General features: G+C 42.1%; 1 protein-coding gene across 13 annotated transcripts in view; it reads left to right on the top strand.

Moving 5' to 3' along the window:
• Nucleotides 1-19555, top strand: part of LOC308104825 (calcium/calmodulin-dependent protein kinase type II subunit gamma) — a 74071-nt gene that overhangs the window by 7351 nt on the left and 47165 nt on the right. For all 13 annotated transcript variants that reach the window (XM_080455365.1, XM_080455370.1, XM_080455364.1 and 10 more), the window contains exons 3-5: nt 5187-5246; nt 12638-12692; nt 12910-12975. In XM_080455365.1, the coding sequence (XP_080311491.1) occupies nt 5187-5246; nt 12638-12692; nt 12910-12975 (181 nt within the window). The remainder of the gene's footprint in view (nt 1-5186; nt 5247-12637; nt 12693-12909; nt 12976-19555) is intronic.

Below are 19555 nucleotides of genomic sequence, written 5' to 3'. Positions count from 1 at the left end.
CATGGTAGACGGACACACGCACAAGCGCACACACACACACACGCACGCACACACAGGGGAGCTGTGATCCTCTTCTAGCAAATGGACATTCGATGTAATCCTCCCTCTCTCGCTCTGTCTGTCTGTCTCTCTCTCTCTCCGTCTCTCTCTCTCTCTCTCTCTCTCTCTCTCTGTCTGTCTCTTGCTGCTTGTACTCTCTCTCTCCTCCTGCGTCACTAGTGTAATTAGAAGGAGGTTGATGTCTCTCTCTCTTTCTCTCTCTCTCTCTCTCTCAGATTAGGGAAATCTATACCTGGCAGGGAGAGAGACAGACTTGACAGCTGAGGCGGGGCGGAGAACGCCTGGGTTCCCTTAGCGAAGAGCAGGCAGCTTTGTCTCAGTGTCACCAGTGCCACCTTTACCACCTTTAGCGAGTTAACAAAGTGAGGGAGAGAGAAAGGAGGAAAAAAAACAAAGAGGAGGATGGAGGAGGCATCTTGGAAGGATGCAGAGCAGGAAGAGTTTAGAGTGTGATAGCACTTTTTGATGATGAGGAATATCGTTGCAGGCAGAAACCCATATTTTTAACTTATTGTGTTTTTTCGTAAATTAACGCCTTGATCGTAGTGCTCGAAACGCGGCGTGAAGCGATGCTTTTTGAGCTTGTTGATCTGCTACTTTATTTTTTTTTTACCCTGAAAAGTAACAGTTTTGGACATAATGAGGTTTTGCCAGAAACAAACGGCCTTGGTCTACGAAAACAAGCCCAAAAGCAGCGACCAGGCCCCAGCTAAATTGGTTAATAATATGGCATCAAAATGTCTTACTACTTGGTTGATATATCGACCATTATTTGACTCGGCCATTATTTACAATTATGTAGCCGATGTGTTTCTGATTTGTAAACACTTTCAACCTGGCCTTTATGTTTTGGGAATGTCATTATGGGCGAAAATGTTCAAAAGTTTTCAAAGATTTTCGAAAATAGCCGATCTACAAGCTGACTGCCTGGTGATGGCTCGTTCTTGTGAGCTTGTAGATAGCGATCTGTGGTCTAGGACGGTGATTCTCAAAAGTTCCAGGCGTTCCAGGGGGTCCCCAGCAAAATGTGTCTGTTAAAAAATAGCAGATATACAAGCTCACAGCTTGTATATCTTGCCACGCCGCGCCGCGCTTGTACATCTGCTACAAAACATTCTCCGATGAGGGTCCGTGGCCAAATATATATATATATACACCAATTTGGGGGTCCTTGACACGAAAAAAATTGAGAACCACTGGTCTAGGACTCTCCAGAATCGGGATCGGCAACGGACCCAAAACTCTGGCATCGGTCTGCTCTGATGACGATGATGATTATGATGATGAGTAAAATCTGATAATCACTCCTGCAATGTCTTTGGTGTAAATTGTAGAAATGCGAGTGCAATTACTTGGGCTGCAATTTTTTGATTGCTCACCAACAAAGCATTGTGTATAATTAATCTCAAAGATAGCCCGTCCTGGCCCGTCCCACCCGCCACGCATGCAAATCTTAAAAATGAGACTGAGTCTTTGTCCCGGTGCCGCTGCCTCTTGCGTCAGAGCCGCGCGGCTGACGTGGGATTCAGCTCGTCGATAAGCAAACAAAGCGCAGACAGACACGCGCGTTCACACACGTCCTCCTGACTCATGGCTGCCGGTGTTGTCAACCCCAAGTGACCTCTGACCCCGCCTACGTGGCTTGTCACCAGCCCAGGGGCGGTGAATGATGAGTCACGTGACTCCACACGCCCACATACCACATCACATCACATGCAAGCAAGCACACACCCAGGGTTGCAGCATGGGGTCGTTCGTTGTAACCTTGTATCTCCATTATAGTTGGGATCCGGAATCGGATCTAACATCCGGAATCGGTTTCATCACATTTTGCAACTGTTTCTGGAACCGATTTTATCACGCTGTCAGAGCTGGTTATGTGGACTTCACGTCTGCTATATAATTACTATACCAGTAGTTATAAAACTTGTTTTAATTTCAAGGACCACCATAAACTCTGAGAGTGTACAATTGGAACCAAATGGAATTGCACACTCAGAGTTACAGACCTGTAAGGGTCCATTTGGTTTCATTTGTACACTCAGAGTTACAGACCTGTAAGGGTCCATTTCGAACCCCCTATAATGAATCGTTAAGGAACCGGAATCGTTAAAATCCTAAAGGATCCCAACCCTAATCTCCGTATTTCAACTTTTTGACGTTTTAAATGAGTGCCCGACTTCGTCACGCTACAGTGTCACACAAAAGTAGCAAGAATAGCCAATCTACGGGCTCGCAGTCGCATTGCGTCGTGTTGTGAGCTTGTCGATCTGCTGTTTTTGAGTTCTATAAATATTGAACCATTGGTGATTATTAACAAGGGCTTGTGACTAAATAATAACAACAACATTGGGTCCATTGGAACACAGGTTTTTATTCATTATTCTTTTTTACATTTCTTAAAAAGCAACAGTTTTGGACATACAAGGTTTCCACCCGACAGACAGTGACGATGGATTGAACGCACGCATAGTTTGGATATACGATAGTTTTATATCCTGAAACAAACAAGGATTTAGAGGATGTTTTTTTTCTTTTTTCATTGTGTGCGTTTGTGTGTTGTTGACTGTTCTTGCTAGCATTCTGTGTGTTGTTCCCTCTTACGCACTAGAAATGCCAGCACTGCAATGTTCTACCACTGGGCCTCAGACTAACCCATCTGTACACACACACACACACACACACACACACACACACACGCACACACCTCTTGCATAACACAGCCACACAGTAATTTGCAGATGAATTTTTGCATGACCCCAACTAAAACGGCGCTTGTGGTCATTGGCGCTTTGCTTAAAGTGACAAGATTCACACTTGGGCTGTATAACGTTTTACTGTCCAACCCAGTTGCTATCATCGTTGCTGTCGGGGCAGAAAGAAACCTGGTATCTTCCATAATTTCAACTGTTTGTGTTTTAAATTAATGCCCTACTTTGTCATGCAAGAGTGTCACACACAAGTAGGGAAAATAGCAGATCTATAAGCTCACAACGCGTCATGTTGTGAGCTTGTAGATCTGCTATTTTCACTATTTTATGAAAATAAAATCTAATAATAAAAGCGTAAAGGTTTTGGACATACAAGGTTGGTTTCCACCAGACAGCTATGTCATCCTTTTTTGTTTTTCAAAATAATCTACGGCCCCTTCAAGCCTTTGTCTTAATATTATTTACGGTTTTATGTTTTGTCTGCATCACAAATACACAGAGCAAAGGGCTCTTGGCAGAGCAAACTCTGATATTATTGTTAGATTCACTAGTTTCAGTGAACTATGCTTGCAGAGGCTTTGCAGAGTTTTTTTTTTTAAATTATAAAACAGACTTTTAATTGATCATGGAACATAAATGTATAATACCATCATAATACCACGGATAGATATTTGGAAGTGACTAAATTGATAAAAAAAACTAAAATGTATGGTAATACCGTTGCACAACCAAAACATTTCACAGTTTGACAGTTATTACATTGGACTTCCTAATTCTGCTGTTGCATTGACTGTGACTGTTTAAAGCTTGCATTGCCAGCCAATCGCAGATCTCCACCTAGTACCAATTCCATCTGTGTGTGGACGTCTAAATGTCGCTAGAACAGAGATGAAAAGCAGCCGCTAACAAACCTACGCCCACTGCTTTGGAACCCAATCCTGTCACACTGCCCCTAGGCCTGTCACAATGATGACATAATCGCCTAATCGCAATGATTTGAGATAATCCCAATTATTTTGCATAAACGTCATCTTTTCCATGTTGGAAAAATGTTCATTCTGATCAGGCGTCTTTAGAATGCTGATTCTGTTGAGTGGTTCTCAACCCTTTTCTGGATCAGGGGCCCGCTTGAAAATCTCAAAAGTGTTTGCGGCCCACTCATCTGACCACTCAACTTAAGTGGCCAGGTGGGTGGGCCGAATGCATTTTCAGAGCATGTTTGCTATATACATTTTTTTTTAAAAGATATTTTTGGCGGCTTTTCTGCCTTTTTTATTTGCTAGTACAATGGAGATTGACAGGAAACGGCGAAATAGTCGGGCAGTGACACACAGGAAACGGCCGCCAGGCTCCACATTATTTTATATTTTTTACATTAATGTGACCAATAAAATCGTATGTGTTTTGCCAATTATTTGGGGCCCCACTTGTAATGCCCCCGTGGCCCGAAAGTGGTCCCCAGCCCGCACGTTGAGAACCACTGTGTGGAGTCTAACAGAAAAAGCATTCTAATCTAAAGCAGCCTGTTCAGAATGGCCATTACAGAGCCATCCAGTCAAAATGAGGGCGGTTTTGTAATGCCCATTCTGTGACAGCTCTTTATGATCCCTGATTATATGATTATATGACTGACATACAGGCCCAATTGTTGAACATGTATTCATCAAATTACTTGGGCTTAAGTAATTTAATATAACATTTATAGACATGAATGGTTAGTGGATATAATCATTTGTTGGCTATGAATGAACACGGTACCCTGATCGTAAATGGCATCGCTGTCCGCCGGTGGAAACCTTGTATGTCCAAAACCTTAACTGTAAAAAAATAATGAAAAAAATAACATGTGTTCCAGTGGATACAATGTAGTTATTTTTTTGTCACAAGCCCTTGTTAATACTTTTCATTGATATATATATATATTTATAAAACTAACAGACAGAATGAACCACTTTTTGACAAAGTTTGACAAAAAGTAGCCGATCTACAAGCTCACAACGTGGAACGCGACGCCTTGCGAGCGTGTAGATCGGCTACATATGCGCAACGCCCTTGTACGACAAAGTAGGACATTATTTTATTTTTGTTTTTTAAATATATTTTTAGGCTTTTCTGCCTTTTTTATTGATAGTTTTAAGTGGAGATGGACAGGAAACGGGGAGAAAGAGATGGGGAGAGACATGCAGTGTAGATCGTCGGGAACTCGAACCCGAACCCGCGATGCACTGTCAGGCTACATTAGAGCCTAAGTGCCTGGACCGCCAGGTCAGCGCAGCGGTCCGGGGCCAGTAGGACATTAATGTACGAAAACTTGAAATATGGTGATGCATACAAAGAGAAGCAATGATATGCAGTATGAAATATCTTTCTTGGCTATAAACCCGCCATTAATATTTTGCTTCCTGTCTCCCTCAGACCATCAGAAGCTGGAGAGAGAAGCACGGATATGCCGTCTGCTGAAGCACCCCAACATCGGTGAGTGTGTGTGTGTGTGCGTGTGGGTTTGTACACGTCCAGTGTGTGTTACATGCAAGGTATCCTATTCATAAAGTCCTGGACGGTGAGGACATTCTAATATCTCGATGCTTTCCAAAGCCATTTTAGCCCATTAAGACCTGAGGCCGATTCTACAAATAAAGCCTTTCTAAATCAATAGTTCTCACACTTTGAAAAAAAAATCGTAACATTTTCAAAAATAGCAGATGTACTGTACAAGCTCACAGTGCGTCACTTTGTGCCTGCTGCTGTTTTTGAATAGCCAATGCTAAAAATCTAAAACAACACATATGTTTTCCCGGTTTTAACGGGTTAGGGTAGGGGATAGTATATTAGGTATTAGGTATGCAGTGATGAGGTGTAAGGTTAAGCCTGTCCACACAAGCTGTGTGTGTGTGTGTGTGTGTGTCCTCTCAGCCCATGTAGGGTAAGGTTCTTCGTCGGAGTAACTCCAAGAATCAGTTATTAAGGCTGAGAACTGGCTGAGTTGTATTATCAGTATCAAGAGAGAATCTGTCAAAGCCTGATAAGCTATTTGGAGCTGCTTGTGAGAAATTCACCCACTTTAACAAAACGGTTCTATATTGGCCCCTAGAAAGGTTCTTCTACTTGTTGGTTCTTTGTAAAATAACCATTGTACCGCGGTTACATTATGGCACCTTTTATGTCGATAGGAGTGTGAATTTTCTGCCCCTTTCCCCCCCCCCCAATGCAAAGTGTATCTATTCCACTATTTCTCAACCATTGGGATATGGACCATGGCATAATTACAGGTGGAAAATAAAAAACAAAATATGATATATTTTTGGATCAAAAATATATTTAATATTTCATCAAAGGTATGTTTAATATTTCATTAGCCCATCAAAGTTAAGAATTGTTTTTTTCTTAACTAATTGGTGTAGTGGGGGGGAACGCTTGAAATTAAATATTGGCTGTTAAGGGCTTGATTTATCTGAAATAGACTGTAAATAGCTGCTCTACAGGATTGGTGTGTGACTCCAGCTTGAAACGACTGGCTTTAACGTCATTAAAATGATGGTAAATGGTACCATATGTTAATGAGCATTAGTGAGGACCAATTATATGAAGATAGGTTGAAAATGGGTGAAGTCGTCCTTTTAATGTAAAACAATAAAACTGCATTATGCCTTCCTAAATACTAAATATACACAGTTATATGCTGTATTGTTGTGGGTGTCGTCCTTGAGGGTTGTTCAAAATATTCTATTGGTCCAGAGCGCAAAAAAAGGTTGAGAAACCACTGATCTAATGGAAGGTCAGTGGATTATATCGCAATCATCTTTGTCCACTGACCCCAGAGTAATAAGACCACTCACTCAGTGGAAGCTCGGTAACAAATGGGATTGAACCTTGGTGTTTTAACTCATGGCGCCAGTGTATATAATTTATAAAGCACCTTGCAACAGCTGTTTTTCTTTCACCACTTAAGCCCTATTTTATACTTTGTTATACAACAGACGGTACAACGTTTTGCCGTTGTTGTACAGCGCCGTTGTAAAGCTTGTGGGTTTTCGTACTTTTTGAAAATCTTCACCTATAATGACATGCTCTGGTCTGGTGGAAAGTGGTTAAAGTACCTGGTAAATAAAGTTGTCCAGTATTGATTAGGATCACTATTATTACCGTATTATGTTTATAAAGTCTCACCGAGGCTGGACGGTGTCAACAGCAGGGCTAAAAGCAAACGGTGGTGCATCATTTGTTTACAGTACGACAAAATACGAGGTTGATGCAGAGTCCAGTGGTTCAACCCTGGTCTGCTGGTCGTCTATCCCAGTTCTTTCTAAAACTTTTTCAATTGAAGACACCCCCAGTTTGGCCACGGACCCCCATACTATATTTGATATAAGTAAGCCTTGCCGAGCCATGTGGCCCACAGGGCAGCATCTCCTGTTTCTGTAGCGTTAGGCGATGATGTACAATAGAGCGGCTGGGCTTTTTCGTCACCCGAATCCGCGTGTACACTTTCATTATCCATCCATCATCCAACCCGCATTAATTATATCATCCTATTTATAGATCCGCACCGGCCGCACCGCAGGGATGCACATGGGATTCTATATGGATGCGTACTTGTGCAAACAATTTCACTCACCACTGTTGCGATCACCGATGCAGTGACTGTATACAATACATATTCATGGTAACAACAAGCCCTCCGTCACTTTCTCACATCGCAACTTTTCAAAGACATATCCAGTCGTCGGCAGGGTTAAGAACTTTTCTCTCTAACTATAGATGCCTTTAGTCCACTGTGTTGTTGTTTAGAACGTGGAAGGACCCCTTGCCGGCAAAAGCACGTGTTGCAGGCGGCTAATTTGTGCCTGATGGAAAATGACGTAATATTAAAATACTACAAACGCACGCACGCCGAGATTTCGTGCTTTTTAAAAGCTATAGTAGGCCTTATAGATAGATGTTATTATTTTATTTTCCGCATTATTTCACCCTGCGGTTTATCCAATATTAATCAATAATTATATTAGATTGACCCAAATCCACCCAAACTGCGGTTATCCCCGGCAACCGCGTCTAAAACCGCGATACGCGCATCTCTAATGTAAAGGAACACCCCCTGGACACTTATATCAAAATATGTTTTTCAAATTGAGTTCAAGATTTTGCACTTCTTGGCAAAACTGGTAATCAGTTGTGTCTAGGACTCTCTTAAATCAGGATGGGTCAGATAGACTCTAGTCTTTCAGGGACTAGTTAGTCCTGGGATGAAGGGTGAATGCAGTCAATTAACTACCTAAGCCAGCATTACCAGGGCTCCCTGAGGAGTGGTGTTGTAGAGCCATGGTCATCAATCTCTGTCATGTCAAGGGTAACGGGAAGAGTGGGCACCTCCATGTAAAATTGGATATTTGGTCCAAAATGTCTTAAGTAATGTAAAGTATACATGATTAGAACATGATTGAACATTTGACTATTAACTCTTTGACTGCCCCGGACGGGAATTCCCGTCCGATGGCTCTATGGCTATCATGGCCAATGACGGAATGACGAAAATATGAAAGGTTTATCTCAAAGGAACTAGGAGATAACGCTATCCAAAAAATTGCTGCTCCATTCACTTCAATGTTAAAAAACAAACAGAGGAAAAATGCACCTTTTTCCTGGCACTGGGACGACACAGTCTGAAATAAGTCTGGCAGTGAAAGAGTTAAGGTCTAGTATTTCTACAATTGCTTCAAATTGCTACAAAACCTGTGTATCCAGTCATTCTGGGCATAAACAAGAAGTTGAAGGGTAAATGTAGGTCTGATAATGATGTACCGTGAATGTTCGAATCATGTATACTATATAATTTTTTTTAACATTTTGGACAAAGTGGCAAATCTTACATCCAGGTGCCCACTCTTCCTTAGTGCCTTCCTTAATTGTATCCATGTCAAGGACCCCCCAAATTAATATAAATTTGGCCGTGACAGAATGAAGGAAGACAGAATGTCCGAAACAATTGACCCTTCGCTAAATCCCACCCCAAAAGCGATTGTCCAATGCTAAAATAGCTTAGCAACCGTTGCTAAGCTGGCATATGGTTAGGCACTCTTCCGCATGTTAAAATAGGCTATATTAATTAATTTGTTTGTCTATTTATTAACTGCTGTCCTGACCAGTGATAAATGATAAATGACGTTAAAGTTGATTTACCATTTCTCCCTCGTGCATGACATTATTTCAATTAACTGAAAATACGGGGAGTGCATAGCCTACTGCAGGCCTTGTTGACTAGATTTAGAAGAGATTCCTGACTCCTAAAATGATCCATCATTTATATAACATGCATGTCAATGGGCGAGAAGCACAGCTTGCTAAACCTTGGTCTAGTGGAGTGGGTGGAGCTTAGCGAAGGGGACAAAGTGGCAAAGCTTACATCCAGGTGCCCACTCTTCCTTAGTGCCTTCCTTAATTGTATCCATGTCAAGGACCCCCCAAATTAATATAAATTTGGCCGTGGGTGCGGACCCCCATATGAAAATATTTGGTGCCAGGCAGGGTGTGGGACCCCCTTACAAGATCTGTGTTTAGAATGTTTAGATTTTTCAAAAATGTAAGCTGATTTTGATTGTGTGATTATTATCACATTTGGCACTGGTGACCCCCTGGAACCCCCTCAAGGACCCCCGGGGGTCCTCACTTTGAGAACCACTGTTGTAGAGGAATGGAGGGTGAGTGGGTGGGTGGTTTCGCGGGGGTGCTTAACCAGCGACACCTTTTTTAACTGGCCTCCTCCTTAGTTTCCTCTTTTATTCGCTGTCCTAGTTTCTCTGTCATCCCCCCAGGCACACAGCACACCCCTCGCCTCCTCTCTCTATCTCTCTCTCTCACTCTACTCTCTCACTCTCTCTCTCTCTCCGTCTCGCTCCCTTCCTCCCCCCCTCTCTTGACATATACCAACACGGGCCTGGTTGAAACTTTGGACCAAAAGAGGGCACGGGAAAGAGACGGATGGGAAGAGGAGAGAGAGAGAGGAGAGGGCAGGAGTGGGAGACAGATGGAGAGAGAGAGGGAGAGAGAGAGAGAGGATGGGAGGAGGAGGAGGAGGAGGAGGAGGAGTGAGCGTTCTCTCTCTCATTTCGTGCTGCAGGGCCATCCTGCGTCGTCGTCTTATTGTTATACAACTGATACTTTATTTTACATAACCCCGGCCGTGCTGTGCTGTGCTGTGCTGTGCTGTGCTGTGCTGTGCTGTGCTGTGCTGTGCTGTGCTGTGCTTTCGTCGTCGGGGCTCGGCTGTGTAACCTGCAACCTGCTTTATCATCATCATCATCATCCCAGCCCAGCCGTCCGCTGGCTATGTTGTCATTCCTTTTAAAGGGACACTGTCACCACTTTCGACATTCATTCATTAACCCTGGCGTTCCCCTATTTTTGTCATCATAGGCAAATGTATTTTTGAAACAAGCTTGTAGATGCTGCTATTTTCCCGCTATTCGTCATACAAAATATCCTTGGCTTAAGTGGTTAAAGGTACACTGGCATCATTTTCAACATCGTTTTTGTTTTGTTTTTGCATTTTACCCCTTTTTCGCCCTACTCCTCCGGCCCAACATCACCGCCCCAAGTCGTGTTGAAAGGGTTACCCCTGTGATGTCACTGGGGTAAAATCAAATGAATGTGCAAAAGTACAACCTGTGCATGCTAGCTTTTTAGCTGCTACCCTTGGCGGGCTGTGAAATTGTCCTTGTTTATCTGCCTTTACAGCAAAATGGTGATCTTGACTTTAGAGAATATGAATACGGTTGATATAATGGCGCTTGCCCGTCAAATGCTTCCCAGGATTTGTAGGAAGACAGAATGGCCGAAACAATTGACCCTCTAAATCCCACCCCAAAAGCGATTTGTCCAATGCTAAAATAGCTTAGCAACCGTTGCTAAGCTGGCATATGGTTAGTCACTCTTCCGCATGTTAAAGTAGGCTATATTAATTCATTTGTTTGTCTATTTATTAACTGCTGTCCTGACCAGTGATATAAATGATAATGACGTTGAAGTTGATTTACCATTTCTCCGTCGTGCATGACATTATTTAAATTAACTGAAAATACGGGGAGTGCATAGCCTACTGCAGGCCTTGTTGACTAGATTTAGAAGAGATTTTGAAGCTCTTGCTCCTGAAATTATCCATTATTTATATAACATGCATGTCAATGGGTGAGAAGCACAGCTTGCTAGACCTGGGTCTGGCAGAGTGGAGTGGGTGGGGCTTAGCGAAGGGTCCATTACGGCATAAATTGGGGAGAAAAAGGAGTTAAAAAGCACAAAAAAAGAACTGCAGAAACAGATGGGATAGTTGGTAACCGTTGCTATGCATCCCATGCCCATGCACTATAAACATACTTGTAATGCGTTATAACTGCTTGAAGTTATAAGCACTCATAAGTACTCCTAATGCAATCATAACACATTATAAAGCCCTTTATAATGACTAATGAAAGTCAAGTATTATAATACTTCATAACTGCTGGGCACTGGCAGATATGTTTCCAGCAATTATTAATCATAATACTTTGAAGTCATTCTATAATGCTTTATAATGTGTTATGATTATTGTTAATAAAGCTTGATGTATATTTCTGAGTGCTTCTAATTATAAAGTGTTCTAAGCAGATCATAATGCTTTATAACTATGCTTATAATAACACATTATCGACGTGGGATGCAAGTGTTGACCTGAAATTGTATTTTAAATTCCATAGGAGAAAGCACTTCAAAGCGTAATGCCTGCAACACTCCAGATTAAACAAAAGTCTCAAGGTGCACGGCTCAACAATATCACGAAACTGAGAGAACAGCCAGCACACAATAAATGTCCTTTACACATAGTTTTATTTACCTCTCCGCGGACAGAGCAGTGGACGCATTTCAGCGTTGATAACAAAGGACATTTATTGTGTGATAGCTGTTTTCTAAAATTGTTTTATTCCAATAGACCACGACAGCGATGCCCAAACTGTGGGCCGTTGAGATATTGCAAGCGGGCCCCCACAAAAGATTTGATTGATATAAATGTATATAAAACATCTCATGGTATTCTGTCTCTTTTAAAACCTTGAACAATAACTTTTCATTGTGATAAATAGGAACTTGGAAGTATACTGTGTCGGTTCCATTCTTCCAAGCCAGAAGACAATCGGGTTGATTGATCATTAAAATAAACACGCTCTGAAAATGCACGCGGCCTTTAAGGCTGTTTTTAAAGGGGTTTCTGTTTTCCTCAGAGAGTAGAAACACATCGGCCTGCAGAGCTATGGGGTTGGAGAGGATACTGTGAGATTTTTTAGGAATGCCCCCACGTCAGCTTTATGCACGTTTAGTCAGTTTGTGGCGTTAATTCTGTCGATCGATGCAAAAAAACAAAAAAAAAGTTTTGCACGCAATACCAGCTGAGAAAAAGCAACTTTTCGGTCCCATTCTGAACACGGTGCTTTGCTGTCTGATCTTATAATACCCAGAATTCACTGCGAAGGCATGGTTCTCGATCAGACTGTTCCCTAAAGCATTACCCCCTAGTGGCAGACAGGAGAATGGCTGTAGCTTTTTTTTTCTTTCTATGTCCCAGCGACCACTCCATTGTACAGACATGAACTGTGTGGCGCTTTCGATTTGCTGCCTCGTCGGCCACACAGAGATCCTTGACAGACTTAACACCTCGTATTGATCATCATTCCTACCGCTAAACACGCGGAGAGATAAGGTCGAAAAGCTGTGGAGTATTTCCTTTTGTATTTGCTTTAACTGTTCCCTCATTCCCATCTCTCCCTCTCTGCCTCATCCCCCCATCCCATCCCCTCCACTTCTCCTCCTCCCCCTCGTTCTGCCTCTTTCTCTCTTTGCAGTGAGACTCCATGACAGCATTTCAGAGGAAGGCTTTCATTACCTTGTCTTTGACCTGTGAGTATCTTCTTCACACACACGCGCACACACGCACACACAAGCACACACACGCTGTGACATTTGAGATTGTATCCATGCGCGTGACTATGGTCGGTTTGTATGTGTATGCTAACAGCCTTGCCTCTCTCTTCTTTCTCTCTCCCTGTCTCTGTCTCTCTTTCTCTGTCTCTCCCCCCCCTCTCTCTCTCTCTATCTCTGTCTCTCTCCCTCTCAGGGTGACAGGGGGAGAGTTGTTTGAAGACATTGTAGCCAGGGAGTACTACAGTGAGGCCGATGCCAGGTATGTGCTGCTGTCTCCAATGGAACTCATGGACACACAAGAACTCGCTCTACTACACGGCCCCTCTTTTTGAGAGCGTGCAAATGGAACCGAAACGGACCCGTAAGGGTCCGTTTCGGTTCCATTTGCACGCTCTCAAAAGAGTTGAATTAACACTGAGGGTTTTTACTGTGTATTAAACATAGAGAAATAATTAACAGGATTCATGGGCACGTAGAAACTCACAATCTCTCTGTCTCACTCACACACACACACACACACACACACACACTCCCCTCCGGTGATTATTGGTCTACTTGTATTCCTGTCAGCGACTGCATTCCTGGTGTCAACGAGTGCATCAGTATGCTACCCCTCTCTCTCTCTCTCTCTCTTCTCCTCCAGTCTCCTCAGTCCAACACTATCCCTCCTTTGTCTCCTATACTCCCTGCGTTGTCCACCTCCTCTGCATTTATGCTTCTCTTCTTCTTCCTCCTTTCCTCTGCCTTCCATGTGTTCCCCTCCCCTCCTACTGTCTTCCTCCTGTTGCTGTGTGGTGCGGCTTATGGGTCTGCTGTATAATTGGATTAAGGGGTCTTTTGTCTTGTTCTGCGCAAGGGGGGGAGAGGCTTTTAGATGTACATATACAAATGCGCACACATAACACAGTTAACACGCACACACACGTATACATATTATAACAAACACCCTGAGGGGTGTTGGGAGTGAGTCCCAAGCTTGACCTTTCCACCCTGGAGCCTGTCTGGACTAGTGACGCAACAAACCTGATCCCTGGATACTAGGGTTTGGGCATTAAGCCTCGCGAACCGCCAATTTATTTTCAAATGGCCGATCTACAAGCTCACAACGTCATGAGCTTGTTCGATCGGTTGTTTTGAAATAGCTGAAATACAAAAGGGGACTTTAAGTAACATCTTTCCCATTCCCAACCTTTTCTCATCTCACGTGAGCAAAGAGTGTAGCTGTCTTTTTCGACCAATCACGGCACGATTTCTTTTTTTCCCTTCGGAATGTAAGCAGATGTGCACGTTATCATTGGCGGCACTTCCTGTGCTTCCGCTTAGACGCTCTTCTGTAGCAGACAGTTCTTGTCCGGCGTAGGGCTTAAGTGGTTAAACCTCATTGGCTGTTTAGCCTGGATCACACCCCCCCGTTAGCCCAGGGATAAGGACATGATTGGCTGTAGGTAGGGAGATTTTACCAGGCTCTGATGCACTCACACATCTGTCTGTGTACATCTGTGAATTTGTTTTCATTTGCTCCCCAGTTTATATGAATTGCCAATTGCCCCCTGGGTGCAGCAGCAGTCCTCCTGTCCCTGTAGACAGCCCGCATGTCCCCTCTGACACACATGGGATTCACAAGCTGCTTATGGAGCTCAACAGTGAGGATCCAGGAGTAAAAAAATCCCATTTTTATTCTGCATAGAGGATTTTATTATTGGCCATACCATCGTAAACCAATAACCCATCCACGGTAGACGAGCCTCGTGGTTGTGAAACGAGGGTATACATGTTCCTGTATAGAAGCCACCAGTCTGTATGAAATCAACCTAATGTTAAAGCTGCACTATGTAACTGTCCTCTTCTACCCTGGATTTGAAACCGGTTTCCTGCGCAAGTGCTGACTTTTACCATTGAGCTTATGGAGCCGGCCTGCTTGCTCGGGGGATGAATAGTCAGAACCTGTGTCTAGGTGAGACATGACCTTTTGACACAATCTAAATGTCTCTATAGAGCATCGCAGTTCCCGCCCACTTCCTGGTTTTTCCTGGTGCCGGAAGAAAAAACTCAATGCATTTTTCCCATTGACATTTCCAAAAATATTTATATCAATTAATTTAAGCCTCGAATCAAGCCATCCAGGCTCCTGGTGAATCATTTTTCTGTGATTTTTTTTATTTTATATTTAATGATATGATATACTATATTTAATAAATACCCTCTGTTTTGCCGTTTTCAAAAAAGTTTTTTCACAGAATCAAACGTTTTATGGTCATGATTCACCAGGACCCTGGATGGCTTGATTCAAGGCTTAAATTAATTGATATAAATATTTTTGGAAATGTCAATGGGAAAAATGCATTGAGTTTTTTCTTCCGGCACCCGGAAGGGGCGGGAACTGCGATGCTCTATAGAAGAGCAGGGAGACTAAATGCAACCACCCCAATCGTACCTGGGGTGACGGGGCCTTCTCGGCGGCTGCCCCCCTCACTGTGGAACTCACTCCCAGCTCACATCAGAGCTGCCCCCCACCCCTCACCATGTTTAAAACCACACTCAAAACCCACCTTTTCAGACTCTCATTCCCTATATAAAACCCCAACCCCGCCCCTCCCTTTTGTTTAGTTTACCTTTCTTTTATAGCTATAACCTTTTTAACTAGTTATTTCTAATAGTTGTTTTTACATTTGCTTTGTAAAGCAACTTTGAGTATCTAGAAAAGCGTTATATAAATCGTATGTATTATTATTATAATATTATAATTGTATAAGTAATATTGTATTAACATACTCTACCATACACATTGGACAAAATGACATTTTATTCATACAAAATAAGTTACATAGTGAGGCTTCAAGGAAAACATATTTTTAGATTTTTTTAATATTAGCGATGTCATGGAGAAATACTTAACACTCCACACAATCCTAAAGTGTCGCAGCGACACGTCTGATTGGTCGTGTTACCATGGTATTATTACTGCCCCCGTGAATGTCACGTGAGTTTCTGCTACCACTAGATCCCATAGCCCGGAGGGATGGCTGTGCATTGTTTACACTATAACCATGACAAAGGTTAAAGAAGAAGCAGGCTAAACTAGCCTTAGGGTGGAAGCGATGTTTTATTGGAGTTCTTTCACTCTTAAAATATGTACACAGTCTTGTACTTTAGCCATTTTTTTGAGTTTTCAAATTCATTTTTTTTAAAATTTATTTTATTAACATGTTTATTGATTTCTCAATTGACAAAAATTGTCACACAGATATTTCTCTCCCCCCCCCACACACATACAAATGGCATTACATTTATTTAAAATAAAATCTTTAAAGAAATAACGATAATTCTCAATAGAATATTTCCCTAAAAGACAAATACCAAATTCATTTTATTTTTGGCCCCGAATCAAATGGATTATGGTTACAACTCATGTCATCAGTAAATCATGGTTACAATTCATGTCATCAGTAAATCAATGGGATTAATGGGCTTCTGGAAACTAGGCCGTTGAAAAAGTGGCCGGCCGGTCGGTCAGTTATTTTTACCTGACAGGTATGGGCATTCACTAGGACATACATGGGCAACTGGCGGCCCGGGGACCACACGCGGCCCCCACCTTCACTTAATGCGGCTCGCAGGTTAATATCGGATTACTGATATATTATTGATTTCAGCTGATACAAATTCCAAACATGCAAGCATGACCTGCTTTAATTACTAAAGTCTATATTAGTAGCTTAATGACTAGAATAAAAATTCTATTGTCTTTTTTATGTCCAACGTATTTGTATTTAAGTTCAAAAAGTTAACTTAAGTATAACTACCGTATTTTCCGCACTATAAGGCGCACCGTCAGTGCGCCTTATAGTGCGGATGCGCCTTATAATCCGATGCGCCTTATATATGTATCAATATTGGTTCCCTTGGTTTCCGCACTATAAGGCGCACCGTCAGTGCGCCTTATAGTGCGGATGCGCCTTATAATGCGGTGCGCCCTATATATGAAAATAATACATTTATTGAAGGTGCGCCTTATACTCAGATGCGCCTTATAGTGCGGAAAATACGGTAAATGCATTTGAAATTAAATTAAAATGTAACTTTTCAGGATTTCAAAATGGCAAATAAAAATCAGGATTCCAATTCAAAAGTAGCAAAAATAGCAGATCTACAAGCTCAAAACGCGTCGCATCGCGACGCGTTTTGAGCTTGTAGATCGGCTATTTCTTGCTACTTTTGTGTGACATAGAATGGCGAAGTACGGCATTCATTTAGAAAATAAAATAAAATACGGAGATAAGAGGTGTCTGCCCAACAGTATATGCAATGTGGCCCTCTGGAGTGAGTGTGGAAATACAGTGGCCCTCTCCATCATCAAAGTTGCCCACCCCTGCACTAGGATGTGTGTGGCAGTTCCAGCTATCTTCCCCCAGACCCCCCTGCTGAGCGAACAGGTGCCCTGACCCAACCAGTAGGAGGCACTAGCACAGCGACAGAGAAACGCTCTCCCTCTCCGGCATCCCAATGTCATTTTAGATTTTAGGCCATAACCATTATTTTATACTTTGGGTATTTTGAAGATATGTCCTTTTGCACACCTACGAACGGACAGGTGCGTCGGAGTATGAATACTGAATATGGAAGGAAAAGGGAGGAGGGGAGAGGGAGTCCCGCACACTGACTTCACTTATAAAGGAATTTATTTATTTAACCCATTAAGGCCTGGAACGCATCTGTGTCATTTTTTGGTTTGAGCTAAAAAGCATTATTTTACACTTTAGCTATTCAAAAATAGCAGATATACAAGCTCAAGATGGCTATTCAAAAATAGGAAATAGGCACCGAGTGCCACGCTATGAGCTTCTGATATAGAAACATACGTTTTTCAGAATACTGTTGGGATTTAGAAGACATTTGTAGAATCGGCTTCAGGTCTTAACTCATTCCCTGCCTAGAATGTAAAAAAACGTAACTATTACCAATTCTGCCAAGAACATAAAAACTTTTTTTTTTTTTTTGACCCAAAGACCAAGGAGATATGATTTTTCGAAGATCTAGACTCCCATCCACTTCCTTGTTAACTTAAAACTTAAACATTCTGTATCTCGGCTCCTGAGTACTTTTTTTTTTCAATGAAAAATCTCTGGCAGTGGGCAAACGCGGCCAGAAATAGTTCAGGCAGTGAATGAGTTAATGGGTTAAGATGCAACGTTTCGGTCGCTCGGACCTTCATCAGGCATGCCTGATGAAGGTCCGAGCGACCGAAACTTGACATGAAAAAGTTTGAGCACCACTGATATAGAAACATGTACGTTGTAGATGCATTCCCCGGATTGAATGGGTTAACCACTTAAACCCCATATGGATGAGCGGAGTCCCTCAGGGCTCTAATATTATACTAAGTGTCTTTTCTGTTATTGTGGGGAAAGCTTTCTCAGAAAATAGACGATTTGGTCGATCTGATATTTTCTGAGAAAGCTTAAGCGGACGCTGGGGTTTAAGTGGTCAAACCTGTGCCACCCGGACAAAAGCCCCCCCCCCCCGCCTTTCATCAATCTCATCTTTCTGTAGCGCTTTGTGTCATCCCTTTTAACCACTTAAAGGAGCTTTTCACCCATTTTCCAACCTTATCTTCGTGTAATCGGTCCTCACTCCTCACTAGTGCTCATTATTTTAAGATTTGCACAATTTCTGTCTATTCACTGGACTGTGGACACTGGACAAAAACCTGCCTATCAGTGACATCATCGATGGGGGATTCCAAGCTGATAGAAACGTATAGCCTTTCTCTTCCTTTAACGTTAACATGCTGGAATAGAAGCCATTGTTATGGCATTCATTACTAATTGTTGGAAATTACCAATGATGTCAGTGGTAGGCAGGTTTCTGTACTGTCCACAGCCCATCTCTGAAACACAGTGAGTAGACAGAAACAGTGCCATATTAGCGAGGATCAATTATATGAAGATTTGAAAATGGGTGAAACTGTCCTTTTAAACCTTTAATAAATAAATTGCAGATCTACCAGCTCGCAACACCTCGCATCGCAACACGTCGTTGATCTTCTAGTGTTTTTTTTATTTGTGGATTTGAAAAACTTCACCTTAAATTCTGTTGTGGATTTCACCTTGACTGGTTTTGCTGAGCTGTGTGGAGTGATGTAGTACAACTAACTGTACAAGGACATTAACCCATTAAGACCTGAAGCCGATTCTACAAAACGTCTTCTAAATCCCAACAGTTTTCTGAAAAAACGTATGTTTCTATATCAGTGGTTCTCAAACGTTTTCATGTCAAGGACCCCAAAATGATATGTATTTGGCCGCGGACCACCATCACAAAATATTTTGTTCCAGGGACCCCCAGAAGCAAAGAATAGAGTTAAAAATGTTCGCTTTAAGCAATATATAATCAAAGATTTGCACACATTTTCATGATTTTTCAAAAATAGCAGATCTACAAGCTCATAGGCGCTATGAGCTTGTATAGCTGCTATTTTTAAATAGCCAAAGTGTAAAATAATGCTTTTTAGCTCAAATCAAAAAGTCACACAGACGCGTTCCAGGTCTTAATGGGTTAATTCATAATCACATCAAACAATCACATTGCATGATTTGACCGATCCGTTTTAACCCATTCAATCCGGAAACGCATCTGTCATTTTAGATTTCTTTGGCTATTCAAAAATAGCAGAATAGCGCTATGAGCTTGTAGATCTGCTATTTTTGAACAATCTTTTCCGCGGCCAAATATATAAAAACAAAATCTAAATCCTAGCAGTATGTTGCTATATCAGCAAAAGAATTCCAGGATTTTAAAATAAAATAGCAGATCTACAAGCTCATAGTGCGGCACTCGGT

This window comes from Gymnoscopelus braueri (assembly GCF_963280865.1).
Source record: "Gymnoscopelus braueri genome assembly, chromosome: 17".
In the NCBI taxonomy this organism is placed as follows: domain Eukaryota; kingdom Metazoa; phylum Chordata; class Actinopteri; order Myctophiformes; family Myctophidae; genus Gymnoscopelus; species Gymnoscopelus braueri.
Note: the sequence above shows the minus strand (reverse complement) of the source record. Positions and strands in the feature narration are given on the sequence as shown.